Here is a 27,181-nt window from a genome sequence, read left to right on the forward strand (position 1 = left end):
TTCATCCTCACCATTATTCATCTTCAACTTACAGAAAAAGATCATCATTTCTGTTTCAGTAGGTTTAGTTCAGTAATGTTGTTCTCTTGTTGAGGGAGGGACAGTGATATTTCCATCGCTGGTCATTAATAAACAGTGTTAACCACACAAAGCTTCACTGTAAAGCTAAAGTGCATGTGTTAAAACAGTCAGTCATTTGGTTGCTGTTGATCTGATGAGCTTCAACACGGTAAGACAAACACACTCTTGCTTAAATGATTATTGCTCATATAACATATGTGTCTTTACATGAGAAATGTTAAGAATAGGATGATTTACATATACTTGTTTAAGTGATGAATATATTAATGCAAGTATTCATTACTTCAATGAGCTCATTGTTTCTGCCTTAAATTATTACATTGTTTATTTTTTTTATTTTTTTTTTAGCTAACTGTGATTTTTGTATATGTACATTTCTGAAATAGGGCCTACATAACTTATTAATGTGAATTGAATTGAATGCTGTATTATAGATATATGTTATGCTGATGTGGGTCAGAATGGCTCCTCCTCTTCCTCTGATCTTCTTTCTGCTCATGATTCATGGTGAGTCTCTCTTACATTCACATTAGAAACACTCTGATGTTTTATTTAAGGCCTCATGAGCGGCTGATCTGCACTTTCTTCTGTCCTGTTCTCACATATTTCTCTCTGAAACAGGAAGTTTGTGTTGAACATGTCAAACGCTCGTCATTTTTAGAAAATGTCCAATAGTCTTTTGCTACTTGCTAGTCTGTGTCACATGGTTTAGGGGGAGGGACTTTACAATTACATTTATAAACACCAAAACGATATTTATTCTTTTAATTTCATAATATTGACAGAATCTGAGAGCTGAGAATTGAAAAGTAACCAGCTCTGTCTTGTCTGTCAGTGCCAGAGGTGTAAAGTCCAGGTTCAGAAAGTAAAAGTCCTCCTCAGTATTTTGTACGGTGGCCTAGAGAGCTCAACGCGCTGCAACTGAAGAAAACGCATACAAATAGAAAAAGACCTGCAAATTAAGAAAACATCTTCATCAGTTTCTCAACACATGTGTGCTCCAAATACTCACAACACAACCAAATACAGAAACACGCAACAGTTGCAGCTGAAGATGTTTTCTTAATTTGCTGGTGTTTTTCTATTTGCATGTGTTTTCTTCAGTTGAGAGTGTGTGAAACGTGTCGATTAGAATCTCAGGCTGAAAGTGTGACAGTTCACAGCCCTGCTCTAGCACTAGATCGTGAATATATTTTGCTCTTGTTCTCGGAAGTGAATGTGCATATGTTAAATATTTATATTGTCATTCTCACTCATTAAAACACATTTCTCACTGTGATGCACTTATTTTTCAAAACGCTAAACACAGGCAGGCTAAAGTCAAACACAACTACAACACAGTTGTCATCGTTTACACACAACGACTCAAAATTGTTCAAAGTTATTTCTAGTGATGAGACCAAACCAAATGTACAAAATACAAGACAGTTTAAAGTGCCTAAATTTACTCAAAATGTTGCACTGAATGTTGAAAGTTGCAATAATGGATGGAAATAATATAAGAGGGAGAGGAGGAAGAGTATGAGTATAAGAGGAGGAAGAGTGTGTGTATAAGAGGAGGAAGAGTGTGAGTATAAGAGGAGGAAGAGTGTGAGTATAAGAGGAGGAAGAGTATGAGTATAAGAGGAGGAAGAGTGTGTGCATAAGAGGAGGAAGAGTGTGAGTATAAGAGGAGGAAGAGTGTGAGTATAAGAGGAGGAAGAGTATGAGTATAAGAGGAGGAAGAGTATGAGTATAAGAGGAGGAAGAGTGTGTGCATAAGAGGAGGAAGAGTGTGAGTATAATAGGAGGAAGAGTATGAGTTAAAGGAAGAGTGTGAGTGTAAGAGAAGGAAAAGTATGAGTAGAAGAGGAGGAAGAGTATGAGTATAAGAGGAGAAAGAGTGTGTGTATAAGAGGAGGAAGAGTGTGAGTATAAGAGGAGGAAGAGTGTGTGTATAAGAGGAGGAAGAGTATGAGTATAAGAGGAGGAAGAGTGTGTGTATAAGAGGAGGAAGAGTATGAGTATAAGAGGAGAAAGAGTGTGTGTATAAGAGGAGGAAGAGTATGAGTATAAGAGGAGGAAGAGTGTGTGTATAAGAGGAGGAAGAGTATGAGTATAAGAGGAGAAAGAGTGTGTGTATAAAAGGAGGAAGACTGTGAGTATAAGAGGAGGAAGAGTGTGTGTTTAAGAGGAGGAAGAGTATGAGTATAAGAGGAGAAAGAGTGTGTGTGTATAAGAGGAGGAAGAGTGTGAGTTAGAGGAGGAAGAGTATGAGTATGAGGAGGAAGAGTGTGTGTATAAGAGGAGGAAGAGTGTGAGTGTAAGAGGAGGAAGAGTGTGAGTATAAGAGGAGGAAGAGAGTGTGTATAAGAGGAGGAAGAGTATGAGTATAAGAGGAGGAAGAGTATGAGTATAAGAGGAGGAAGAGTGTGAGTATAAGAGGAGGAAGAGTATGAGTATGAGGAGGAAGAGTGTGTGTATAAGAGGAGGAAGAGTGTGAGTGTAAGAGGAGGAAGAGTGTGAGTATAAGAGGAGGAAGAGAGTGTGTATAAGGAGGAAGAGTATGAGTATAAGAGGAGGAAGAGTATGAGTATAAGAGGAGGAAGAGTATGAGTATAAGAGGAGGAAGAGTGTGAGTATAAGAGGAGGAAGAGTGTGAGTATAAGAGGAGGAAGAGTGTGAGTGTAAGAGGAGGAAGAGTGTGAGTGTAAGAGGAGGAAGAGAGTGTGTATAAGAGGAGGAAGAGTGTGAGTATAAGAGGAGGAAGAGTGTGAGTGTAAGAGGAGGAAAAGTGTGAGTGTAAGAGGAGGAAGAGTATGAGTATAAGAGGAAGAAGAGTGTGAGTATAAGAGGAGGAAGAGAGTGTGTATAAGAGGAGGAAGAGTGTGAGTATAAGAGGAGGAAGAGTGTGAGTGTAAGAGGAGGAAAAGTGTGAGTGTAAGAGGAGGAAGAGTATGAGTTAGAGGAGGAAGAGTATGAGTATAAGAGGAGGAAGAGTGTGAGTATAAGAGGAGGAAGAGTGTGTGTATAAGAAGAGGAAGAGTATGTGTATAAGAGGAGGAAGAGTGTGAGTATAAGAGGAGGAAGAGTGTGAGTGTAAGAGGAGGAAGAGTATGAGTATAAGAGGAGGAAGAGTATGAGTATAAGAGGAGGAAGAGTATGTGTATAAGAGGAGGAAGAGTGTGAGTATAAGAGGAGGAAGAGTATGAGTATAAGAGGTGATGAACGAGGAGGAAGAGGATGAGTATAAGAGGAGGAAGAGTATGTGTATAAGAGGAGGAAGAGTATGAGTTAGAGGAGGAAGAGTGTGAGTATAAGAGGAGGAAGAGTATGAGTATAAGAGGAGGAAGAGTGTGAGTATAAGAGGAGGAAGAGTATGAGTATAAGAGGAGGAAGAGTGTGAGTATAAGAGGGGGAAGAGTATGAGTTAGAGGAGGAAGAGTGTGAGTATAAGAGGAGGAAGAGTGTGAGTATAAGAGGAGGAAGAGTGTGAGTATAAGAGGAGGAAGAGTGTGTGTATAAGAGGAGGAATAGTGAGTATAAGAGGAGGAAGAGTGTGTGAAAGAGGTGATGAACGAGGAGGAAGAGGAAGAGGAAGAGGAAGGTGTGGAGAATGTGGTCAAGGCTGGATCTGCTTCAGGGTTTTCCTCTTCTCCTGCAGAGATGATATTCTCCGGCCGGACCGACATGAAGACGTGAAGCTGAAGCAGAATAAATCTCTCTCACTGACCTTGATTCTGCAGTTGCTCAACTCTTCTGACTGTACTTTACAGTAACATGCTTTTCATTTACAGTTTTTTACTGTAACCTTTTGGGCTTCTGCAGTTGGTCACTGTATTTCACAGTATGCAAATGCTGAATATACAGACATTCCATACTATACAATATTCAGTACAATACTATACAGTACTTGCAGTGCATACAGTATTTATTCACTCACCACTGTCAGGTGTCAGTACTACTTTATTACATAATTGCAAAATTTGTTTACTTTCTTACAATATATAAATAAATATTTCTCCTGTAACTGCATGCTTTGGATTCTGTGTTCTCCATTTGTCATGTAGTGTCTAACGAATGATCTGTAGTGTTTCTAATATTGACTGATGTGTGTAAGATCTGAAAGCATTGTTTGATTTTGCCAGAAGAGTCAGAGATTCTCTGAATGAGTTTTGAACATTTGCTTTTGTGTTTAAGGTTTTGAGAAAGTGAGTGATGGTTTCAAGAAATGTGTTTTAGCAATTCAGAAAAACTGTAATTGTGCAGCTTGTTGTTTTTGGCTGATTTCTTGGTTCTCTCTTCACTCCTCTGTCTTAAAGTAATTCACACTGAGATTATTTATTTACATTTATCTTATATTTCCTGTAATGAGTCGCTGTTTTCAAATAGTAATAAAGTATTGTCATGTTTTCATGGCCCAATATAACAGATAAAACAACATTTACAGTTTGATGAATTCTGTGTTTCAGGGGTTTCTAGTGATGATTGGGGTGTGAGTTACAGTCGATCACACATCTGTGCACTAAAGGACTCAACAGTGATAATGAGATGCACTTATAAATACCCTACTGGACATCAGATCATGAAAGCGTTCTGGACAAAAGGCCCAATTCAAAGGTGGTGGACAATTGAAAGGTGGTTAGGTGTTGAGTCTCCAGATCTGTCTGAGGACACTGAATACAGTCAGAGGCTTCAGTATCTGGGAGATAAACAGCAGAACTGCACCATCAGTCTGAGTCATGTGACACTGAAGGATTCACGCATGTACTATTTCAGATTCATCACTGATAAAGACAAATGGATTGGTTCTCCAGGAGTGACTCTTACTGTCACAGGTGACTTTGATGAGGTTTATCTCTTCTTCTGTGCATTATGTTGAATAATAATCAGTGTATGACAGCAGCACTAGATATAATGTGTGTGTTGTGTTCAGATCTTCAGGTGGAGTCTCCTGAGAGAGTGACAGAGGGAGATTCAGTCACTCTGAGATGTAAAAGCAGCTGCGCTCTGACTGACAGAGCAACATTCATCTGGTACAGAAACTCATCGAAGATATTAACTGAGAATAAATTAATTAACGAACTCTCCCTCAATCCAGTCAGAAGAGAGGATTCAGGCAGATATAGCTGTGCTGTAGACGGACACACTCACATCTCTCCTGCTGTTCAGCTCAATGTCATGTGTGAGTACAGATTGACTTTTCAAACATTACAAAGAATAAATATCTGAATTTATGATTTATAAAAATGTTTTAACCACTATTTTTAAGACTACCCCTCCCCGACACCCGTGGGACACTTGCCATTATACATTTATAACAATAATATCTTAGTCTAAACCTAAAGTAATCTTGACCAGCTATATAGCATTTGAAAGCGTTCAGACTGTAGTTAAGATCAATCAATCCATATATGGAAATCGAAGAGTCCTTATATGGTCATCAGAGGAGTCTGGATGTCATCTAGTGGAAAAGCGTGGTACTGCGCTCAAAAAATCGTATTGATTTATTTTTATTTTATTTTTTTATATATCAACCTAAAATTTGTCTCAGAATTTGTTCAGATATTTAGCTTTGATTTTCTTGAAGTTTTTGTAAAATATACAGTACCAGTCAAAAGTTTGGAAACGTTACTATTTTTAATGTTTTTGAAAGAAGTCTCTTATGCTCATCAAGCCTGCAGTTAAAAAAAAAAAAAAAACAGTAAAATTATGAAATATTATTACAATTTAAAATATTGTTGGTTCTCTTTTTTAATATATTTTAAAATGTAATTTATTTTTGTGATGCAAAGCTGAATTTTCATCAGCAAGTACTCCAGTCTTTGGTGTCTTATGATCCTTCAGAAATCATTCTAATATTCTAATCATTCTAAATACTTCGCGCCCGCTGCGTCACGTCCCGCCGAAATGGGCGTGGTCTAGGCCTATAAATACCGCTCGCAGGCAGCTATTATCTGGTTTTTCATCATCGAAGCAACCAGAGCGTGTGCATGCACGGCAAGATACGCAGTACTCGTTCCCTCTTCTAGAGAGAACCGAGGTTACGTTAGTAACCGAGTACGTTCTCTTACGAGAGGTCTCTCGTACTGCGTAAGATATCTTACGCTAGGGGACCCAATGCAAAACGCTGTGCATGCTGAGATCTGACACCAAAGACCCAAGGGCGAAAGCCCGGGGTACATATAGTGCACAATCACTCAGGGAACTCACAGGGAGTCCAGGAAGAGGGAGGGGCGAAGCCGCACTCTTCCACATATGGTAGCGTCGCTGAGACGCGAATTTCATCATACAGACAGGGCGGGGTACGGCCTGAACTGATGGGGGAATGTGGGTCTTACACAGTTTGCCCAGGCACATCTCGTGCTGCTACTTTTTTTACTGTCGAACATTGAGCTGTGCTCAGTAGATGCAGCATTCTGAGCTGATCGCATCAGGTCAGACAATACTGGTAAACTTAGACCGACAGCAGCCTGGCCTGCAGGGCGGGAACCTCTAGGATATAAAACCTTATAAATGTAGACGGGGAGGCCCAGCCTGCCGCCATACAAATATCTTGCAAGGCAATCCCACTTGACCAGGCCCACGAAGAGGCCATGCCTCTCGTGGAGTGCGCTCTGACACCCAACGGGCACTGCATGCCCTTGGAGGCGTATGCCAGCGCTATAGCATCAACTATCCATCTGGATAGGCTCTGTTTCGACGCGGCTAGTCCCTTAGAACGTCCGCTAAACGAAACAAAGAGCTGCTCCGTCTGTCTGAAACCAGACGAGCGAGACACATAAGCTCGTAATGCCCTGACTGGGCAGAGGAGGCTCGCGTCTCTTTCCTCATCAGGGACCGGTAGGGCTGACAGGGAGATAACCTGCGCCCTAAACGGTGTGTTGAGGGATTTCGGAACATAACCGTGCTTAGGTTTGAGTATAACTTTTGAGTCATTAGGCCCAAACTCCATGCACGCCGCGCTCACAGAGAGCGCGTGCAGATCCCCTATGCGCTTCACCGAAGCGAGAGCCAGCAAAAACACCGTCTTGAAAGACAGGTGTTTCAAATCGATTGACTGTAAAGGCTCAAATGGCGCACCTTTCATGGCTTCCAGAACCGTAGAAAGGTCCCATACGGGGACTGAGGGAGGTCTGGGAGGATTCAGTCTCTTAGCCCCTCTAAGGAAGCGGATGACTAAATCGTTCCTTCCTATTGACTGACCAAGCGTTGTTTCTGAGAACGCTGCTATAGCCGCCACATAAACTTTGAGCGTGGAGGGGGCCCTGCCCCCATCCAACAGCTCTTGTAGGAAGGAAAGCACCTCCGCCACACCACAGTCTGTGGGTGACACACCACGGGCTGTGCACCAGCCCGAAAACACTGACCATTTCGAGGAATAGAGTCGTCTCGTAGACGGAGCTCTAGCCTGCGTGATCGTGTTTAATACTCCTTCAGGGAGTCCAACATGTACCCGTTGATGGCCCAGACATGAAGGGACCACAGTTCCGGGTGAGGATGCCAGATCGAACCGTGGGCCTGTGAGAGGAGGTCTCTCCTCACTGGTACTGGCCACGGGGCAGTACTTGCTAACTGCATCACGACTGGGAACCAAGGTTGGTTTTTCCAGAACGGTGCCACCAGCAGTACTGAGCATCCTTCTTCCCTGATCCGTTCTATCACCTGAGGCAGGAGAGAGACGGGGGGAAAAGCATAGAGCGGGCGGCGGGGCCACACATGGGCCAGCGCGCTCCTGCTCTTTGAGAAAAATTCCTGACAGTGAGCGTTTTCTTGAGACGCAAACAGGTCTACTTCCGCTCTGCCGAATTTCTTCCACAGCAGTTGGACTGTCTGTGGGTGTAGAGACCACTCGCCTGCCGGAACATTGTTCCTGGACAGTCTGTCCGGTCCTATGTTCAGGAGCCCTGGCACGTGCGCTGCTCTGAGCGAGCGCAGGTTGCACTGAGCCCATACCAGGAGGCGTTCTGCCAGCCTGTACAGGTTCTTGGACCTGAGGCCGCCCTGGCGATTTATGTAGGACACCACAGACATGTTGTCCGAACGGACCAAGACGTGGCGTCCTTTTATCTGGGGACAAAAACGCGTCAGCGCGTTGTCTACTGCCAGCATTTCGAGGCAGTTTATGTGCAGGAGCTTCTCCCGTTCCGACCACTGGCCGAAGAACGGTCTGCCCTCGAGCAGCGCTCCCCATCCCGAGGTGGACGCGTCCGTGGACACCACTTTCACCCTCGAGGAAGTCCCCAGGCTTACACCTAATTGGTACCAGTCGTTCGCTCTCCAAGGTTTCAGAGCTGTGACGCACTTCTGATTGACCCTGAGGCGAAGCGAACCGGATGCCCACGCTCTGCGTGGGACTCGCGCTTTCAGCCAAAACTGCAGCGGGCGCATGCGGAGTAGGCCCAGCTGGAGCACTGACGATGCTGAGGCCATGAGACCTAGCATCTTCTGAAATTTCTTGAGCGGGACAGACGCGCCGCAGCGAAACGCGTTCGCTGTGCGTTGAATGTCTACCGCGCGCTGTGGTGATAGTCGCGCTATCATGGACAGCGAGTCCAATTCTGTGCCCAGGAAAGATATCTTCTGACTGGGTAACAGAGAGCTCTTCGCCCAATTGACACTGAGACCCAAATCCTCGAGGTGATCAAGTAAAATGGTCATGTGTTCTATGAGCACTGCGCGAGATTGCGCTAGAATCAGCCAATCGTCCAAATAGTTCAGCACTCGTATGCCTCTCATTCTGAGGGGTGCGAGCGCCGCGTCCATGCACTTCGTAAATGTACGGGGTGCCAGGGACAAACCGAATGGCAGGACTGTGTACTGATATGCCTGGCCCTCGAAGGCGAATCTCAAATATCGCCTGTGACGTGACGCTATCTGTATTTGAAAATACGCGTCTTTCAGATCTATTGACACAAACCAATCTCCTTGGCGAATCTGCACAAGGATTTGTCTGGTCGTGAGCATCCTGAACTGTCGCTTCACAAGCACTTTGTTCAGTTGCCTTAGATCTAGTATGGGTCTGAGACCCCCGTCTTTTTTCGGTACCAGGAAGTATCTGCTGTATAGCCCTCCTTCGCTCTGAACTTGAGAGAGAGGCTCTATGGCCCCTTTGCTCAATAGTTTCGTCACTTCGGCTCGAAGTAAATGTGCTACTTCTGTTTTTACCGTGGTCTCGACGCGCGCCACATAGCGGCGAGGGCGTCGGCGAAACTGCAGCGAATAGCCTCTTTTTATAATGTTCAGCACCCACTTCGAAACCCCGTGCAGCTTAGCCCATGCGTCTGCATGGATAGCTAGGGGTTGAATACGAAGCGCGCTCCGCTCGCTCAGCGATGGAGAAGCTTCGGCGTGCTGCAACACAAGCATCGCGCTCGTGACATTTGAGGCATGGGGCACGCTGATAACAGCGGGCAGATTGCCCGCGCTCGACTCCTCTGCGGTGGTCAGCCGCGAGGGGGAGGGCTGGGCGGTTCCCGTGGGAACTGTCATGTCTATGTATGGATGTGGGCGCGGGACAGCGGGCACATCTATCACACCGAAAACATCGTTCGCTTGCGTGAAGCGAGTGCACGTTGGTTTCGTTTTTACAGAAACCGTGAGACATGCACAACGCGGTGTTAGTGGGCACTGGGTAGTGGGCACATTCACCATGTTTGAAGCGCAACCGATCTGAGTCGGTTTTATGTGCGCGAGCCCTGTGTGACAGGCTGTGCTTGTGTGTAGGGATGGGCACTGGGCAGTGGGCATTCTTACTACACATGAAACACCATCGGCCGTGGCCGGGACACCAGAAAATACACTCTTTTGGGGGCTCGGGCTTCACCGTAATCCTAGGATGAGCGGGAGCGCGGTCTCGCGCTTCGGGCCTGGCGGCGCTGTGAAGTGGAGGCAGTGGACGGTGGCTGTGGCTGTGAGCTCTGAGCAGACGGTTTCGCACGGCCTGCTGCAGAGCTGGAGCGCTTCGGGAGGAAGTGCTTCATAGCCTGTGACGCTTTCTGTACCTCTGCGAATCTCTCCGCGAAATCCTTGACGGAGGATCCAAAGAGGCCTGTGGTGGAAAGCGGGGCGTCGAGGAACGCGGTGCGCTCAGACTCGGCCATTTCCGAGAGCGTCAGCCAAAGATGTCTCTCAGTCACGGTGAGAGAGGCCATATTCCGTCCAATGGCTTGCGCTGCAGACTTAGTAGCACGGAGAGCGAGGTCCGTGGCACTCCTTAAGTCCGGCACGCAGATCGCGTCAGGCCCTTCCTCATCCAGCTTACGGAGGAGATCGGCCTGGAAGATCTGAAGCGTTGCCATGGTGTGCAGCGCTGACGCAGCTTGCCCGGCGGCGGAGAAAGCGCGGCGGAGCAGGCTTGACGTCGTGCGGCAAGCTTTAGAGGGTAGGGCCGACTTAGCACGCCGTCCAGCAGAGGGCGGGCATAAGTGGGCCGCTATCGCCTCTTCGACCGGCGGCAGCGAAAGGTATCCTTTGTTCTTGGCATCGTCAACAGCGGAGAATGCCAAAGAAACAGCAGGACGCACTCTAGCCGAATAGGGGGCGTTCCAGGACTTGGCGACTTCTTCGTGTAACTCAGGAAGAAAAGGCGCCGGTCTGGACGCAGGCGAAGCGCGCTCCCCAGGCAGGAAAAATCCATCCAGCCGGTTGTGAGCGGGCTGCTCAGGCGAAGACCACTGCGAGTACTCGCATGAGCTCCGTCTCGATGGACGCTCTCTTGCCTGAAGACATGCGGGCAGGGGGCGCGGGGTCCTCAGAGCCCGCCCAATCCTCACTGCCTGACGCCAGGATAGAGCAGGAATCATCCTCTCCCAGCAGGGCTTCCTCATCCACGATGTCAACGGAAGCGGCGGCAGACGGCGGCCGCTGTCCGTCAGGAAGCGAGGCTGACGAAGCCGGGGAAGCAAGCGGGCGAACCGGCGAGCTTTGGCGGCTGAGGGAGGGTTCCGGGGCCCACTGGGCACGGCGCTTTTTACGGCGCGACGCCGCGGCGGGCGGGGGAGCAGTCTCGGTGAAGAAGGCTAGGCGAGTCCTCAGAGTCGCCATTGCCATCAGCTCGCAGTGAGGGCAGCCGCCGTCAGTGAACGCGAGAACTGCATGTTCCTCACCCAGGCAGGAAACGCAAACCACGTGGCAGTCCCCGTCGCTGAGTGTGGCTCTGCACGAGCCGCAGGAAGGCATCTTTAAAAAGACGCTAGCTCTTTTAGAATGTGTGTCGCGGCGGCGACACACACACACAAAAGTACAGTGTAATAAAGGGAAGGATATAAGCGCCGGAAAGCGCAGCAGGAAGGCAGGAAGGCGGCGCGGCCAGCGACTTCAGTGACTCGTCCCGCTGAAGGTGCTCTCTCTCAGACGGCGCGGCTTCTTCTCCGACTCCAGCGATGCGTGTGCTTCGCTTGAAGGATGAAAAATCAGATAATAGCTGCCTGCGAGCGGTATTTATAGGCCTAGACCACGCCCATTTCGGCGGGACGTGACGCAGCGGGCGCGAAGTGCCCTGATTGGGTCTGGCGTCACGCCAGGCCTCGCTCGATAGGCTGCTGCAGTTGCCGCAGAGCAGCCAATAGGCGCGCGAGCTGTCTCGCCTATGTTTGCATGCTGCCGCAACGCGTTTTGCATTATTACAAAATTAAGGATAATTTTTGGCTTCAATATCTCGCGGAAAAAGGATTTTCCCCTAGCGTAAGATATCTTACGCAGTACGAGAGACCTCTCGTAAGAGAACTGCCCTTATGTTGTTAAAGTTTGGTTATTTAAAAAATTCATACATAACAAAGATAAAGCAAGATGCCCTGTTGATATATGATTGATATATAATTTATATAAACTGCAAAGGTAAAGCATAAATAAAAATGATTGTGACATGTGAAGTGAAGAGAGAATTGAGATGTCCTTCAAGATGCTGAGTTTGATCAGTTTCTGGGTCACAGGCTGGAGGACGGAGGAGCGAGGAAAAGAAGTAGAATCAAAATTGTAGTTATATATAAAAAATCTCTAAACAAATATAACGTATTTTTTTCCTCTCAGTTTTTGCAGTAGCACTATATACATTCATTGTAAATTAGGAAAAGTAAAATAAAAAAAACACGGCAGGCAAAAACATCGATTTTTCATGCAGTGGTAATTTTTGAGATTTTGGGCTAGTTTACTCCTTCAATATGTGTTCTTTCAAGCTGCTATAAAGAAACGTTGAAAATATACATTAAGATGTTTATTTTATTACATTTTGTTTACTTGCGGCCGTAAGTTTCTCCCGAATTTACCAGGAAGTTAGCATTCAAACGCGACACGCCGAGCTCCGTCTGTTTACTGAAGTCTGTCATGACCGGGATCATTGTAAAGCTCTGAGTCTCATGCACAACGCTATGTAACCCAAAAATGGGCATTTCCTTTCTATCAGTAACCAATCGTTAATGTCCAAAGGGGGATTTAAAGCTAACGAGAAATCTCATTTAGAGCTATTTAAATCTTTAACTGCTGTTTTCTCAAAATTAGTTTTTTGTCATTCTCCAGTACAAACATCTCAGCTATGTACACCAAACTTTCCAGTTATGCACTTAGCAGTATTTTGAAGATCTGTTCAGAGGGATTTGTTAATAATCATTCCTGGCCTGATTTATGTGACATTTTAATAAAAAAAATATGGCGAAAATCTATTTTTTAAGGCTATGGACAGTATATTTTGATTTCCTAGGTAATGAAAGCATATATCCTGAAATCCCTCTGATTTTTTTTATTTTCATCTTGTGTGTAAACAAATTGAAAAAAAAAAATTTGCACCTGGCTTTATCATATGTTCAGATCTATCTACCGAAAATATATGCAAAATCATGCAGATTTAATGAGAAAATGCCTAATTTGCATAATTAAACATACACATTTCTAAAACTTGTAATACATTTTTTATATATACTTGTGTAAGTAATCAACTGAGGAAGTTTCATGGTGATATCTATTATATTTTACAAATAAATTTTATATAAATTTTACTCTATTCACCTGTAGTGTCTCGCCTTAATCCAGAACTTGGTAAAACATTTGTCTGTATTTCAAATGTTTCAAGCCTCTCAAATTTGAGTCTTAATAGTTTTTCCTTGTTAACTTTTTTGTTTAAACTATTTCTTTAACTGTTAGCATTAAACAGTGAAAAATGTAACTGAAATGTTTGCTGAAATTGTCCAATAATAACCAACTGCAGCCTTTCCTAGAACATTTTCCACCAGCCGTCTCTGATAAATACACTGTTAAAAATGTTCGTAATTTTAACAGTAAAAAACTGTAAAAAAGCAACGGAAAAAAAATGTTAATTCCTTAACGGTATGTACCCTTACTATATACAGTGAAAAACTGTAATAGCTCTCACGGGACATTTCATGTAATTGTACATTAATATACTGTTAAATGTACAGATTTTGGAAGTACACTGTAAAAAAAAAACTTACCGTTGCATTTACCGTACCTTACCGTAAAAAATACGGTAGCAAATGTTTACTAATTTTACAAAGTTTTACATCATCGAACTAAAAATTACGGTGAAAAACTGCCAGCTGGTTGCCAGTACTTTACCGTAAAAAATACGGTATAAATATTTATGTTTTACGGCATTGAACTAAAGTTTACGGTAAAAAACTGGCAGCTGGTTGAAAGCGATTTACCGTAAAAAATACGGTAGTAATATTTTAGGTTTTACGGCAGTGATCTAAATATTACGGAAAAAAACTGGCAGCTGTGGTTGCCACCAATCACAACTCATTAATGGCTCCCATCATGCATTGCGGTATGAATAAATTATGATCTGAATTGTCTTTGTAATTTACTTTTCCTAATTGAATATTCTGCTCCTCACCATTGTTGAGATGCATAGACTGAATCTTGACATCTGTGTGTGCCTCAAAGAATGATTTTTTTTTTTTAAACAACTTTTAAGAAATCCTTTATATTATATCAAAAAGTCTGGGCATTTATGCAGATTCACTGACCAACAACATAAACCGAAGTCAGAAAGAAGGATTTTAATGAGTTCAGTGACATCTGTGTGTGCCATCATTGATTCACAACTGCCATCACACGATTCATTTTCTCTCTGATTTCCTAGCTATAATCAACATGTTTTATAAACACAGAGTTACAGCAGGCAGAGAAAAACTAAAGTTAGAAAGTCAAGGGTCAAAACCCCAACTAAAGCAGTCACTGATCTCCATCATGGTGACTTCAAATGAAACAATAAATCATCAACATCTAAACCTCTGTTAATTCTCAAACAGAACTGTAGACGTCTGACAGAAATAAAGTCAGTCTGGTCAGTAATAAGTGAAGCTGGTAATGCTGTTTGTGGAGTTGTTTAATCCTCCTCTGCTGAGATCTTCACAGATTTAATGTTTTTTCTCTTCAGTTGATTTCATCTGAGGCTGTGTCTGAAGTCAGTTGTAGTTCTTGTGTTTCTGCTCGTCTCTTTTTTCTGTTCCTGTTGTTTCTCTAAATGGACATTCCCAGAATTCCCTGTGTGACACTTCACATTTGATGCTATTTAATTTAAATAATTATGTTTCTTCTTGGTTTTTGTTATCAGTTTATATTATATTTTTTTGGTTTATATTACATCATATATTGTTTAATGAATGTTTATGGCATTATTTGGAGTCACGTGTGTATGTCACCATGATGGTGTTTTGTGTTTGTGTGTATGACACTGTGCACCTTCTCAATATTACCATGTACCTCAGATTGTGAAAAACTAATGGTATACTTAAATCATTGTGTTTTTTTTTTCTTCTTTTTTGCCATTTGTGTTATTATGATGGTTTTCAGTATATTGCAAAGATATAAAGTAAACTTTAATACTTCAGTGAAATTTAATGATAACATTTATCGGTTTATGTAATATAACGGTTGTCCTGTGAAAACTAAAAGGTTCCTACTGTATTTTTTATGGTAAAGTACTGGGAACCACAGCTGATGGTTTTTTTTTTTTACCACACATTTAAATCCTGCTGAAGGTTTTTTTTTTTTTTTTTTTTAAAGTAAGGTTGCTACCATATTTTTTACGGTAAAATACTGGCAACCAAGCTAACGTTTTTTACCGTAAATTTCACAGGGGTTTTTTTACATTGTGTTTTTTGCCCGTAAATTTAAATCCCGTAAAACATAAAAGGTTGCTACCTTATTTTTTACGGTAAAATACTGGCAACCACAGCTGCCGGTTTTTTACCGTAAATTTCACGTTTTTTTTTAACAGTGTACTTTTACCTGACATCTGTAGATCCTCCAGTGAAACCTGTGATCTCCATCAGTCCATCTGGTGTAATAGTGGAGGGAGATTCAGTGACTCTGAACTGCATCAGTGACTCAAACCCTCCTGCTCTGAACTTCAGCTGGTTTAAGGAGAATGAAACCTCAGCTGTTGGATCTGGACAGAGTTTCAGTGCACTACAGAGTGGACGCTTCTACTGTCAGGCTCACAATCAACATGGATCTCAGAGATCAGACGCTGTAACTGTCACAGGTGAAGCTTTTATTAACACACTCCTGTATCTTCACATCATTCATCAGTTTGGAGAGTTAATCATGATGATCTTCCTCTTTCAGTTCATCATGTTGCTGGTAGGAATGTGATTGTGATCACAGCGGCATCTGGAGGATTAGTCTTCATCATCATCTTCATCATCATCTTCATACTGTTTATAATGTGAGCTCAATAAAAAAAACTGCAGTGATTGTATAAATTCACGTTTGGTCTGATGTAGGAAATGGCTAATTTGTGTTTATAATTATTAGTAATCTTTAAAATAAATTCATATGCTGCTAATGTCTTTCACTATAACAGAAAGAAACGAAGGAGTGTTAAATCTGAAGATCGCACAGTGAAACAGGTAAATCATCTAAACATGACTTCACAAAAGCAGAGAATGAATCGATCAGCCGTTATCTGTGTTTCAGACTGTAAATGTACAAAGTGACAGGATTCAAACCTTCCCAATCCAGCGGTAACCAGTTTGTACTATAATATAAAAAAATGATGAAATAAAGCTGATTTTAGTGGGCAGTTGTGAATGGCCTTGGCCGTGAAGTTTTTTTTAGTGAATTTAACCAATCTGCTTAAGTTTTTAATTATAATTTACTGTTAAATTTATGATGACTCAAGCCATTAAGGGTTTTGTACAAGATACATGACCAATCGGAGATTACTTCATTCACGTGCAATCATTTCTCATTGATTTATATTTTATCTGGTCAAAAAACATGGTCTAATCTCTAAATTTGAATAGTTTTCTTCTAGAAAGACAAAAATGTTCAGGTGGAGAAAAAACTTTTTCTTTACCTTGACATGTTTCGAAGCGAAGCGTCATCTGACAGCTGTGACGTGTCGTTTATCAGCTCTCTGAGACCATCGAGCGGCGGGGGGGAACTGTCAGGTCCGCCGGGCTGGCCACGCCCAGGAAATAACAGCTGATAAACGACACGTGTCAGATGACGCTTCTGAGGAAGACTGCAGGTTGCAGTCGAAACATGTCAAGGTAAAGAAAAAGTTTTGTCTCCACCTGAACATTTTTGTCTTTCTAGAAGAAAACTATTCAAATTTAATCATTAAGAAGACAATATGAACATTTTTGAACTATGGTCTAATCTCTGTGTTGTGTCTCAAATTAAGAGAAAGCAAAGTGAGAAAAACTGCAGAAACTCTAAAATCCACATCAAGACCAAACTTTGAAGAAATTCATGTTATTTTATTTAGGTAATTTTATATAGATTTTACTTACATGGAACATGGAGTAAAATATTTATTCGGTAATCATCTCAGATGAAGGATGTTTTCGGCATTTTTCGTTAGCGCAGCAAACACTCACTCTTCTGTGCACTTCATCGCCTCAGTTGAATGGAAAAGTTTTTCATATTAATATTTTAATATTACTGACTGTACTAGCTCTATGATTCTACAGCATGTGATCCATCAGTGTTGTGATAATCTGAAGAATTTTAAAACATGGCACACAATAAAGGTTTGAACTACTGTATCTTTCAGACACACTCAGAATCTCAACAACGGTGATGATAAAAGTGCAGTGCATGATGGGAGCATTCAATCAAAACTCATCAATATCTCCCAGCATGCATTGCAGCATGAATAAATTATGCTCAGTTGCCTTAGTATTTTCTTTTATTATTATATCTGCTTTTATTTTTGCTGTTGTTTTTGTTGTAACTTTTTAGTAGCTTGTTTTGTGATGTTCAGAGTTTTATCTGATAATTTTGTTGATTGTCACCGTTGTTGAGATTCATACGCTGATTCTTGATGTCTGTGTTAGTCTACATCCAGGCTATTCAAACTGGCGGCCCGCCAATCATCTCCATCCGGCCCGACGGCACCAACCTCCCTTCTCCTCTTTTCCTGGCGGTTGCGGCTAATTTAGTTTGATACTCGCTCCGATTGACCTGAGAAAAGTTTTAAGTGCGAATATTTCAGCAGTTATTATATGTGTCCCGAATTTATGTCGACTGAACCAGCGATAGGCTATTAATCATTCGTGAATGAATCATTCTTTTGGTTCGATTCTTTCTAAACGCGCTTGCATAACTGCGTTCACACCGCTGCCGGCGAGAGCATCAAAGTGGCCGGTCAGTAACGGTCTAAAACTATTTGGATTCATTCGGACCGCTCCGTCGCTGAATCATCTGAAGCGGTTTCTCGGTCAGTACAGTAACAACAAATAGTTGCGTTTACTCCCGGTCCCGGACACTATTATTAAACAGCGATGCGACAACCAGTGGGAAGCGTTACAGTTCGACAGAAACCTCTCTGTTACAATCCACAAATCTCTCGATGATTTAACTAGTATTAAATCGGATGAAACAGCCTCAACATTCCCAACAAGACTGAAGAGGAAAGCAGGAGAAACACTGTGGCATGAACGAAATTAGAAGACTTTAAATCCCCTAATCACCCTTACAAACATTTACCATGAATGTACTGTAGTAATTTACCATGGGTTGTGCATAAATGTGCAATATTTATATTGAATACTATGTAGTAATAAATAAATAAATATAGTGATTTATATTGCATTAGATTTATTAGGTGGGTAGAGGAATATATAATTAATGTTTGTAATGAAATTATGTCAGTTTCTTTGGTTAAAGGTGCGTATCGTTTTTAACTTGTGTTTAGGCATTTCTTATACAGTGGGAGTGAGTAGCCTGTGGTTATCAACTATCTCACTGTCAGAATATTTTCATTTAGCATAACAATTATGAATAAAATAATAATTATTTCTCATCAACAGCTACGAGTTTGCATAATTAATTTATTTGTTCCAAGAAAAATAGTTGTACACAGCTGTAAATTATCAAGTTTTTATTTATTATGGTTTTATCTGCATACTGTTGGGTACCACATTTCCAAGTAAATACCATACTTTTTTAGGGTTACTTTAACTTATTTATTGAAACTGTTATGTTTCAATAAATAAGCTAAACCCCCAAACCAACCCACCGGCCCACCTCAACTTTTCGATTTGATAATCCGGCCCTCGAATGAAGCTAATTGAATAGCCCTGGTCTACATCATACAGTAGTTCAAAACCTTTTTATACACCATGTGTTTTTAAAGTTCTTAAGATTACTTCTTTGTCACTGCTGGCTGGCTCACATGTAGTAGTGACACAGAACTATTACACTCAAAAATGAAAAAAAATATAAGTAATAAACATAATGAAAGATAAGACTCTTTATGAGATCAGTGAATCAGGCCACTATATGATGATTATGTCATTATCAATGAATAGCCAACAACACCTGATCACATGTTCTCTCTGATTTTCATGTCATAACGAATGTGTTTTATAAACACAGTTAAAGCAGTCAGAGAAAATCTGATGTTAGAAAGTCAAGGGTCAAGAGCCCAACTACAGCAAACACTCATCTCCATAATGTTGACTTCAAACTTTATTATTTTCAATAAAACATCAACGTCTAAACCTCTGGTAATTCTCAATAATAACTTTTATGACAAACCGTATTTTTTAGCGTAAAGTACTAGCAACCACAGCTGCCAGTTTTTTACCGTAAATTTTTGTTCAATGATGTAAAATAATTGCTACTGTATTTTTTAAGCATTTACGGTAAGGTACCGTAAATGCAATGGCAAGGTATTTTACTGTAAAATTACATGAAATGTCCCGTGAGAACTATTGCAGTTTTTCACTGAATATAGAAAGGGTATCTCTGTTAAAGGGATAGTTCACTTTGAAATTAAATTTTGGTATGTTTTAGCTTACCTCAAGGGCATCCAAGATGTAGGTGTCTTTGTTTCCAGTAGTTTCAATTTTGATATTTTTAGGTCAAACCATTCTTGTTTGCCAGTCATATAATGCAGGTCTATGGTCACCACCTCAAAGAGCATGCACAGAGAAGTCCAGATTAAACAATTCCCCATCGTAAGTACACCAAGTGATCTGACGTGGTTGTGTACAAGAGGTAAAAACGATATGTAGGATTGAGTGCAAATCAAATGCACATGAATCTTCCAGGTGATTTGTTCAAACATAATTCCACACAGAACTCAACATTCCAGACACCAAATCACCAACCCCAGAGCCATAAAAGAAGGCTCCAGCCAGTCTACCTAACCAACGAAAACCCCCAGCTAAGAACTTTACGGCCATGCAAGCTTCAAAAAGATGAGCCAAACTAAAGGAAGAACTTGTCAATGTGAGATAGCTTGGAAAAGAATGCAGGGTTGCCAACTTTGGGACTTTGGCTGGAGTGAGACTCTGTAAAACATCAGTGCGCGCGCGTAACCCTAACCCTAATTTTAAAAACATCAGTCCTTGTTTACTTAGTATAAACCCTGATTTATATAAAAAAAAAAAAAGTTTTTTCAAAATATACAATTAATTTATTGATTGCACTATACAAAAATAAATAAAGATAGAGGTGATTAAATAACAAACATGTAAAACAACAACATCAAAACAAAAGGGACACATAATAGTTACTCCACCTCCCCAGGAAACCACAACACAAGTTCCCCACATTAGGCCTGTTGTAGCCTGTGCCACAGTGGCAGTGTTGGCCTGCTTCAGTGAAGTATTTTTAGTGTGTGCAAGCGACGTTCCTGGAGGCGGCTGCGCGCATTGACGCAGGCAGGCTCTCCGTGTCCTGCTCGGTCCTGCTCCTCTTTGGCGATGACGGCGTGCGGTTAAAAAATCATAACAAACTAATTTGAAAGTGGGGGGGAGACGAACGGGTTTTCGAAAAGAGGGGGGGACATGTCCCCCCTGTCCACATAGGAAATTACGCCCGTGAGTGAAAGGCACACCATTTTATTATCTGCTTACCTTGTCATACAAACTTTCAAACGCGCATCAGTGGCTCCGACTCCGAACCTATGCTCTGAACTTCTCACACACAACTGACGTATCAGGTGCAAGGTTTTCAGCGAATCAACGATCAGAATATTCTGCAGTGAGAACGTTGAAGGCAGATATTACAGCTGTGGGCCTTAAACTCCTCTCCTGTCATTAATACGCTGTGGTCTAGTCATCAACAGAAAATTAACGGATTGAGAGGGGAGAAAAATGGATTTTGGCGTGACATTTCTTGCGTGAGCGTGAGATTGATGCTGAAAGTGTGAGTGTCACGCCAGATGCGTGAGAGTTGGCAACCCTGAGAATGATTGGCTCAAAGGTGGCACAACTCAGTGCCCGATCAAGATAACAGCAGAAGTTGCTCAAGCCCACAACATTCCAGACCCCCTCCTCATTAAGGACCTCTGAATGACCAAACGGTAACACTTTAGAATACTGTTCCTTCATTAATGAATAACTACACAGGAACAAATGAGTAATGCACTATTAACATTGTAGTAACTACTATTAACTAACAAGAAACTCTGATTAACAAATTAGTAAGTCATAGCGTTCAGTCGAATGTGGTAGTTCACTATTAGCTAATCAGTAACTACTATTTTTCATACCTCACTGAAGACTACTAAGAACTACTATATACAGGTTCATAATTAATATTAATAATGCATAATATATAATAAGGTAATGGTAACTCATTAGTAATTAATCAAGTGTTACTACATCCTTCTAAAGGAACTACTAATTATTTGGATCAGTATTCTAAAGTGAAAAACATGATAAATACCTAATATTGACTAAAGTCATTGTAAGTTTTAAGGCGTTTGTAAGGTTTTTGATAGTAATGACTCTATTCTAAAGTGAAGATCATGGGAACACACTAGTAATGACTAAAGTGTTACCAAATCCATTGGAAGGAATTACTATTCAAAAGCTTACAAAAATCTCAAAAGCTTACAATGACTTCAGTCAATATTAGGTAGTTATCATGTTTTTCACTTTAGAATACTGATCCAAATAATTAGTAGTTCCTTTAGAATGATGTTGTAATACTTGAGTCATTACTAGTGCGTTACCATTACCTTTTATTATAAATTATGCATTATTCATGTTAATTATGAACCTGTAGATAGTAGTTCTCTGGGAGGTATGAAAAAAATAGTAGTTATTGATTAGCTAATAATGAACTACTACAGTACGTTCATCTGAGCGCTTTTACTTACTAATTTGTTAATCAGAGTTTCTTGTTAGTTAATAGTAGTTACTAGAATGTTAATAGTGCGTTACTCGTTTGTTCCTGTGTAATTATTCATTAATGAAGGAACAGTATTCTAAAGTGTTACCGACCAAACTATAGTTATCTTATCTTCAAACCAGAGAAATTAGATTTTACCTATAACAATAGATAAAAATCATCCCAGAACAATTCTCGATGGACTTATAATCAAACATCATGCAACTACATGATTCTATGTTGTGTCTACAATATATGTGTGTGTCTAATATGCTTAGATCCCATATAATTCATGTAATTGTTATAACTATTAGATGCTTGAATGAAAGTGTGTCGTGCTTCCTATCAGTACGATCGTATGTTCTTAATTCAAAAGATGGCTTGAGTGAAATCTGTGTGAAATGTTCCGTATTCTTTTAATAGTAATAATGTCTAAACTGTGGCCTCTTTCCTCTCTGCTAGAGCTTAGAGAGTAAGGAGAGCACAGATAAGCTAGATTTATGATAAGAAGTGAAGAGAACGACACCTCATAAATAAAGATAGTGTCTAATTGGTCAGAACTGATCCAGGAGGCTGGGCAGACATTTGAGTTTAAAATCTTAACACCAGAACAAAGTTTAAATTTAGTGCAGAACAAAAATGCAGCGGGAGATGAAGAGATAGACCAGACAGACTAGTAACCATGTAGACGCGCAGAGACAAAGAACCCAAATTAAGATCAGAAGAACATGGGTTAAACAACTTCATTCAAGTCATCATCATCTCTCGTCTCAATTTTCCTTTCTTTTCGTAGTTTCCTTTCTTTTCCGTTGTGAGTCTCAGTTCTAAGTTAAGTTTTGCGGCAAGATTTCGGTCCATGTTTCTTCTGCAAAGCCAGCTTCAACAAAGACTTTCATTCATCCGCCAGCACACCACGTGACTGGCCGCCCCAGACATCAGGCACGAGGAGACCAGCCAACGAACGAACTCAGGAAACCCCTTTTACGCTGACCAAAAAGGGAACCCCAAAAGGGAACGCATACCGCAAGCACTGCCTCCAGACTCTTACACTGAACTGGTGTATTGATATAAATGTAATAACCTGTCTAAAAAAAATTATAGAAGGGTTAATTAATGATTGATGGTTCGTTCCAGGTCATGTCTTATAAGTGCATATAGAAACTTGGGATTTCATCATCTCACTCTTAAAACTCACTCTTTCCTCACTCTCTTTCTTTCTGCAACTCGTATGAATGTGTGTGTGCGTGTGTTTGTGTTAGATATTAGTTTTATGTGTTAGAATAATCAATAAAGTCTTGTTTGTATTTTAAAGAGAAGTGTTACTTGTGTTATGTGCTTACGGATTTAATGTCTTAAACTGCTGATCTAAGTTACCTTGCTAACTATAGTGTTTCACTGTAGTTTGGATATTTATATATTGCAGAGCTGATAGTTACAGCCAGTCCAAATGAACCGCGAACGAGTCATTTGCTCGGTTGTAATAAGTGATTCTTTCGAATTCCCTATAAATTAATTAATAATTCCTTTGAGCTAAATTGACAGAATCACACAATTATCTTACAATATAAATACTGTTCGTTTTCTCACACAAACTGCTCGTTTCGTGTCTTAGGCCATCAATGTGTACTTATGATGGGGAATTGTTTAATCTGGACTTCTCTGTGCATGCTCTTTGAGGTGGTGACCATAGACCTGCATTATATATGACTGACAGACAAGAACGGTTTGACCTAAAAATATCAAAATTGAAACTATTGCGGAAACAAAGACACCTACATCTTGGATGCCCTTGAGGTAAGCTAAAACATACCAAAATTTAATTTCAAAGTGAACTATCCCTTTAAGCAATTAACATTTTTTTACTGTTAAAATTACGAACATATGAAAAAGCCCTTTACTTTGAACATTGTCAGGGAACTTTTTTGATAGTGTTTTCATAAAATTGTGTATGTTCCAAAGTTTATCATTGATCATGTTTTTAAAAATGTATATTTATTATTGTGATTGTGATATTTTGTGATGTAAGACCTTCTGTCTCTCCTGTAGATCTCTGATCCTAATGAAGACACATATACAGCTCTTGAGCTCAAGTCCACGACCTCTGACCTGTACGACACACTCACAGTAAGTGAGACGTCAAAGTCAGATACTCCATCACTGATGATCACATGACCGATCTCTCGCTCTCTTTCACACAGACCGTTGATCGCAGACCTCCTGAAGACTCTTGATCCTCAGAGCTTTTCTAAACATGAGAATCCATCAGTAAGTGTCAGAACCTGCAGCTCTTCTCAATATAATCAATACAACTCTCTTCAGTATAGTGTGATTTTTTTATGTATCTTGTGAAAGGTTTTATAATGTTGTTGATGAACTTCAGTCAGTCTTTCTTCATCTTATTGTTTGTTCAGATCAACAGGAAGATTCTGCAGTGAGAGGCGGAGCACAAATGAACCAATCCTAAGCTCTGTGGGCGGAGCCACTGATGATTGACAGGGATCATCAGTGATGAGTCACAAGAGATTAATTTCTGTATAGTTTAAGAAACATGATGTAACAGTGGAATTAAATGAAAGTTAAAAGCTGGTGAATTGTTATTGTCTAAATATATGTTAAAATTAAGTCAAAACACCTAAAGTGATGTTCAGGTGTGGCAAACAATCTATGCTTTCTCATTTTACAACATTTTCCAGCTTTTAAATCATAATTGATCATTTTATTCTGATAATGGAATTCATTCAAATGGAAAATGTATCTTCTTTTTTTTTGCTCTCAAAGTGCTCAATATAATCAGCTTCTGTTATTCTGTCTTTTGTGTTCCTGTAACTCTCCCTTAAATTGTTTTTAAGTTTTTAAGTTGTATTTGTGATCATCTCATATATACTTGTACAAACCTTAAGGGCTCATAGATCCTGCAGTATTGATATATATATATCGATTCTCACAAGCTACTTATTTGGTATTAATTCTATTAAAAATATCAATATTAAAATTGTTAATGACAAAACATGGGTTTCTACATCACTTGTATTTGTTTTCAATACTTTTTTTTTTTTTTGCTCCAAAAGGAGTTTGTTGGTGTGATATGCCTTTAAGTCTAATTCATTTTTTTTCTAAAAATAATTTAAAAAATCACATACCAATTTAAGAAATACCTGCTTTTGACATTGGCATTGTTAAACCTGTAAGAAAAAGTATTGGTATCGGATCAAAATAAAAAAGTTTGTAATCGCCTATGCCTAACAATCCCTCAAACTGCCACCAGAGGTCACATCTCCTGCGTCTGACATCAACCTCGATGAGCCTCACCTGTAAATCACTATCATTCATCTTCATTCTTCAACAAAGAAAAAGATCACCATTTTTCTTTAGTTTTAGTCCTATTGTTGTCTTGTTGAAGGAGAGGAATTTACAGTTAAAGACCAGGACCAGATATGAGGAATGAAGACCAGGAGTCAGAAGTGCAGTCAATTGATGAAAGTTTGCAGTTTCATCAGCAGAATCAGCTTCAATACTCAGACAGGAGTTCATAGGCCGTTCTGCTGTACATTCCCAGTTTCACACCAATTATACTCTCACACAATCATGAAGCTACGTCATTATTTCAGGTTGAATGATTCTGATTGGCTAAAAAATAGATTAATTTAGAAAATATCCACACATGGACTGATAAAGCATATCTCCATCGGTTATACAGATGACACCAGGACCCTGAGTTAGAGACTCTCCTGGGTCACAGGACTGCGTTTCGAGGCTCCAGCTAGTCGAGAACAACAAGTTATTTCGTCTCCCAAGGCAGTCCCTCCAGAAAAACGCGATTATGTCATCACATAATTCAATGCATAATCAGCCAATGTCCGCATATTTATGCGGGGGCCGTATTTTTTCAAATACGCAGCACTTTCGCCGCATAAATTGCCGATATCCAATAGCGAAATATGCTTGCATGCTTTCATAACTCATTGCAAAAACGTCACATATATCTTAGCAGAAAGTTGAAAAATGTTGCGTTTACTTCACACAAGAGCAGCCTTTTTTTTGTTTGTTTGTTTGTTTCACATAGTCAAGTCAACTTTATTTATATAGCGCTTTTCACAATACAGATTGTATCAAAGCAGCTTCACAGTATTAAATAAAATAGTACATCAGTGTTAGTTTCTAGTGTAAAACGTCCACGTTTGGTAATGCTGATCAATAGTATTGTTGATTGATTAATTAATTAAATTAAGTATCCCCAGTGCCGGCCTTCAGCAGTTACTGAGGGTTTGCTCACAATGTGGCTCAGACTTTGACATTAAATATAATGCAAAGCAGATAATATTATGATTGTTAGGAGTAGGGAAGACATGAAACTGTCATTTCCTGATTTCTCTCTGGTATTGTCCTTATAAAAGAATGGCTTTTTGATTGTTTGGATTTATTTACAACACAACATAATCCAAAGATATACAACAAAGGACAAAATCACATTATTTAACACACTGATCTAAAGACAGAGACTTGAACAGTCACACACCTTTGTGCCATTCATGAAACATACCTGTCATTTCCATGGTGTTTGATTATTCATTTCACCCTGGTCATGTACAGAGACTCATGTGAATGTTGAAGTCAGCAGGACTCATCAGTGGCATCTGGGTCCTGTAAAAAACCAAACAAATTAAACAACTGTGAACATGCTGATATCAAGAGAAACTATAGGGCGGCACGATTTTGGGAATACATTTTAGATTTTTCTGGTTAAAATTGTGATTTAAAATGTACAGAATACACACACATGCACACACACACATATATTATATTATATTATATTATATATATATATTTTTAGAAACTGAGTGTTTCGAGCATAAGATAAGAAGGAGAGAATGCCCATGTCCGGTTCCGTATCAGATACATTCAATGCCAGAGAGTAAATGTTTAGAGTGGTTAACTGTTAGCTGTTAAAACTGAAGCATCCACTGAAAACACACTCCCTTTACACATCTACATAAATTGCTCCTGTATATTTCATATTGACACTCGCTGCTTTTTGTCATTTCTTACTGTTTATATTTACTCTTTGTATTCATTTTTTTGTTATTCTTTGAGTTTGTGTACAATAGATTTGATCAGATTTGCATTAACAACAAATTGTACAATTTTATATGAACAACATTCTGTATTTGTAAATATTCACTTATGTACAACAATACTTATGCTCAGCATTTTTAAATGTATGTAATTGATTGTGTAAAAAAATGAGTTTTCATACTGTTAACAGCAGCAGCAGCACTTAACAGTTGTTTTGTGATTTGAATAAAAATGTTTCTGAGTGATATTTTCTATGAACTCATTATGCTTATGTATCTGTTCTGCAGTTTCAGTCGCTGACCAGCAAATTCAATTGTCTACTACTTTAATAACTACAAACGATCACCGTAGCCTTTACGCTTGTAATAGCATCCTATGTAAACAAACACTTCAAACGGAAGTAGAAAACCGTTTAGTCAGTTGAACCCGCTATGAATCATGGGAAATAGAA

General features: G+C 40.4%; 2 protein-coding genes across 2 annotated transcripts in view; both read left to right on the top strand.

Annotated features, from left to right (window-relative positions):
- Positions 1 to 538: 538 nt before the first annotated feature.
- The window catches only part of LOC311279630 (sialoadhesin-like), a gene marked incomplete at its 3' end in the record, with an annotated part of 84,530 nt that continues 57,887 nt past the window's right edge, over positions 539 to 27,181 (top strand). Inside the window, exons 1-2 of the mRNA XM_084391257.1 lie at positions 539 to 588; positions 4,533 to 4,898. Of these exons, the coding sequence (XP_084247383.1) occupies positions 543 to 588; positions 4,533 to 4,898 (412 nt within the window). The 5' untranslated portion in view covers positions 539 to 542. The remainder of the gene's footprint in view (positions 589 to 4,532; positions 4,899 to 27,181) is intronic.
- Positions 6,470 to 24,567, top strand: LOC311286522 (uncharacterized protein; the record flags this gene model as incomplete). The annotated part of the gene is made up of 7 exons (XM_084402732.1): positions 6,470 to 6,497; positions 15,323 to 15,565; positions 15,649 to 15,748; positions 15,887 to 15,932; positions 23,704 to 23,781; positions 23,856 to 23,922; positions 24,069 to 24,567. 6 exons carry the CDS (start codon positions 6,470 to 6,472, stop codon positions 23,886 to 23,888), a joined length of 528 nt encoding a protein of 175 aa, XP_084258858.1. The 3' UTR covers positions 23,889 to 23,922; positions 24,069 to 24,567.

This window comes from Rutilus rutilus (genome assembly GCF_951802725.1).
Source record: "Rutilus rutilus genome assembly, chromosome: 2".
Lineage (NCBI taxonomy): Eukaryota > Metazoa > Chordata > Actinopteri > Cypriniformes > Leuciscidae > Rutilus > Rutilus rutilus.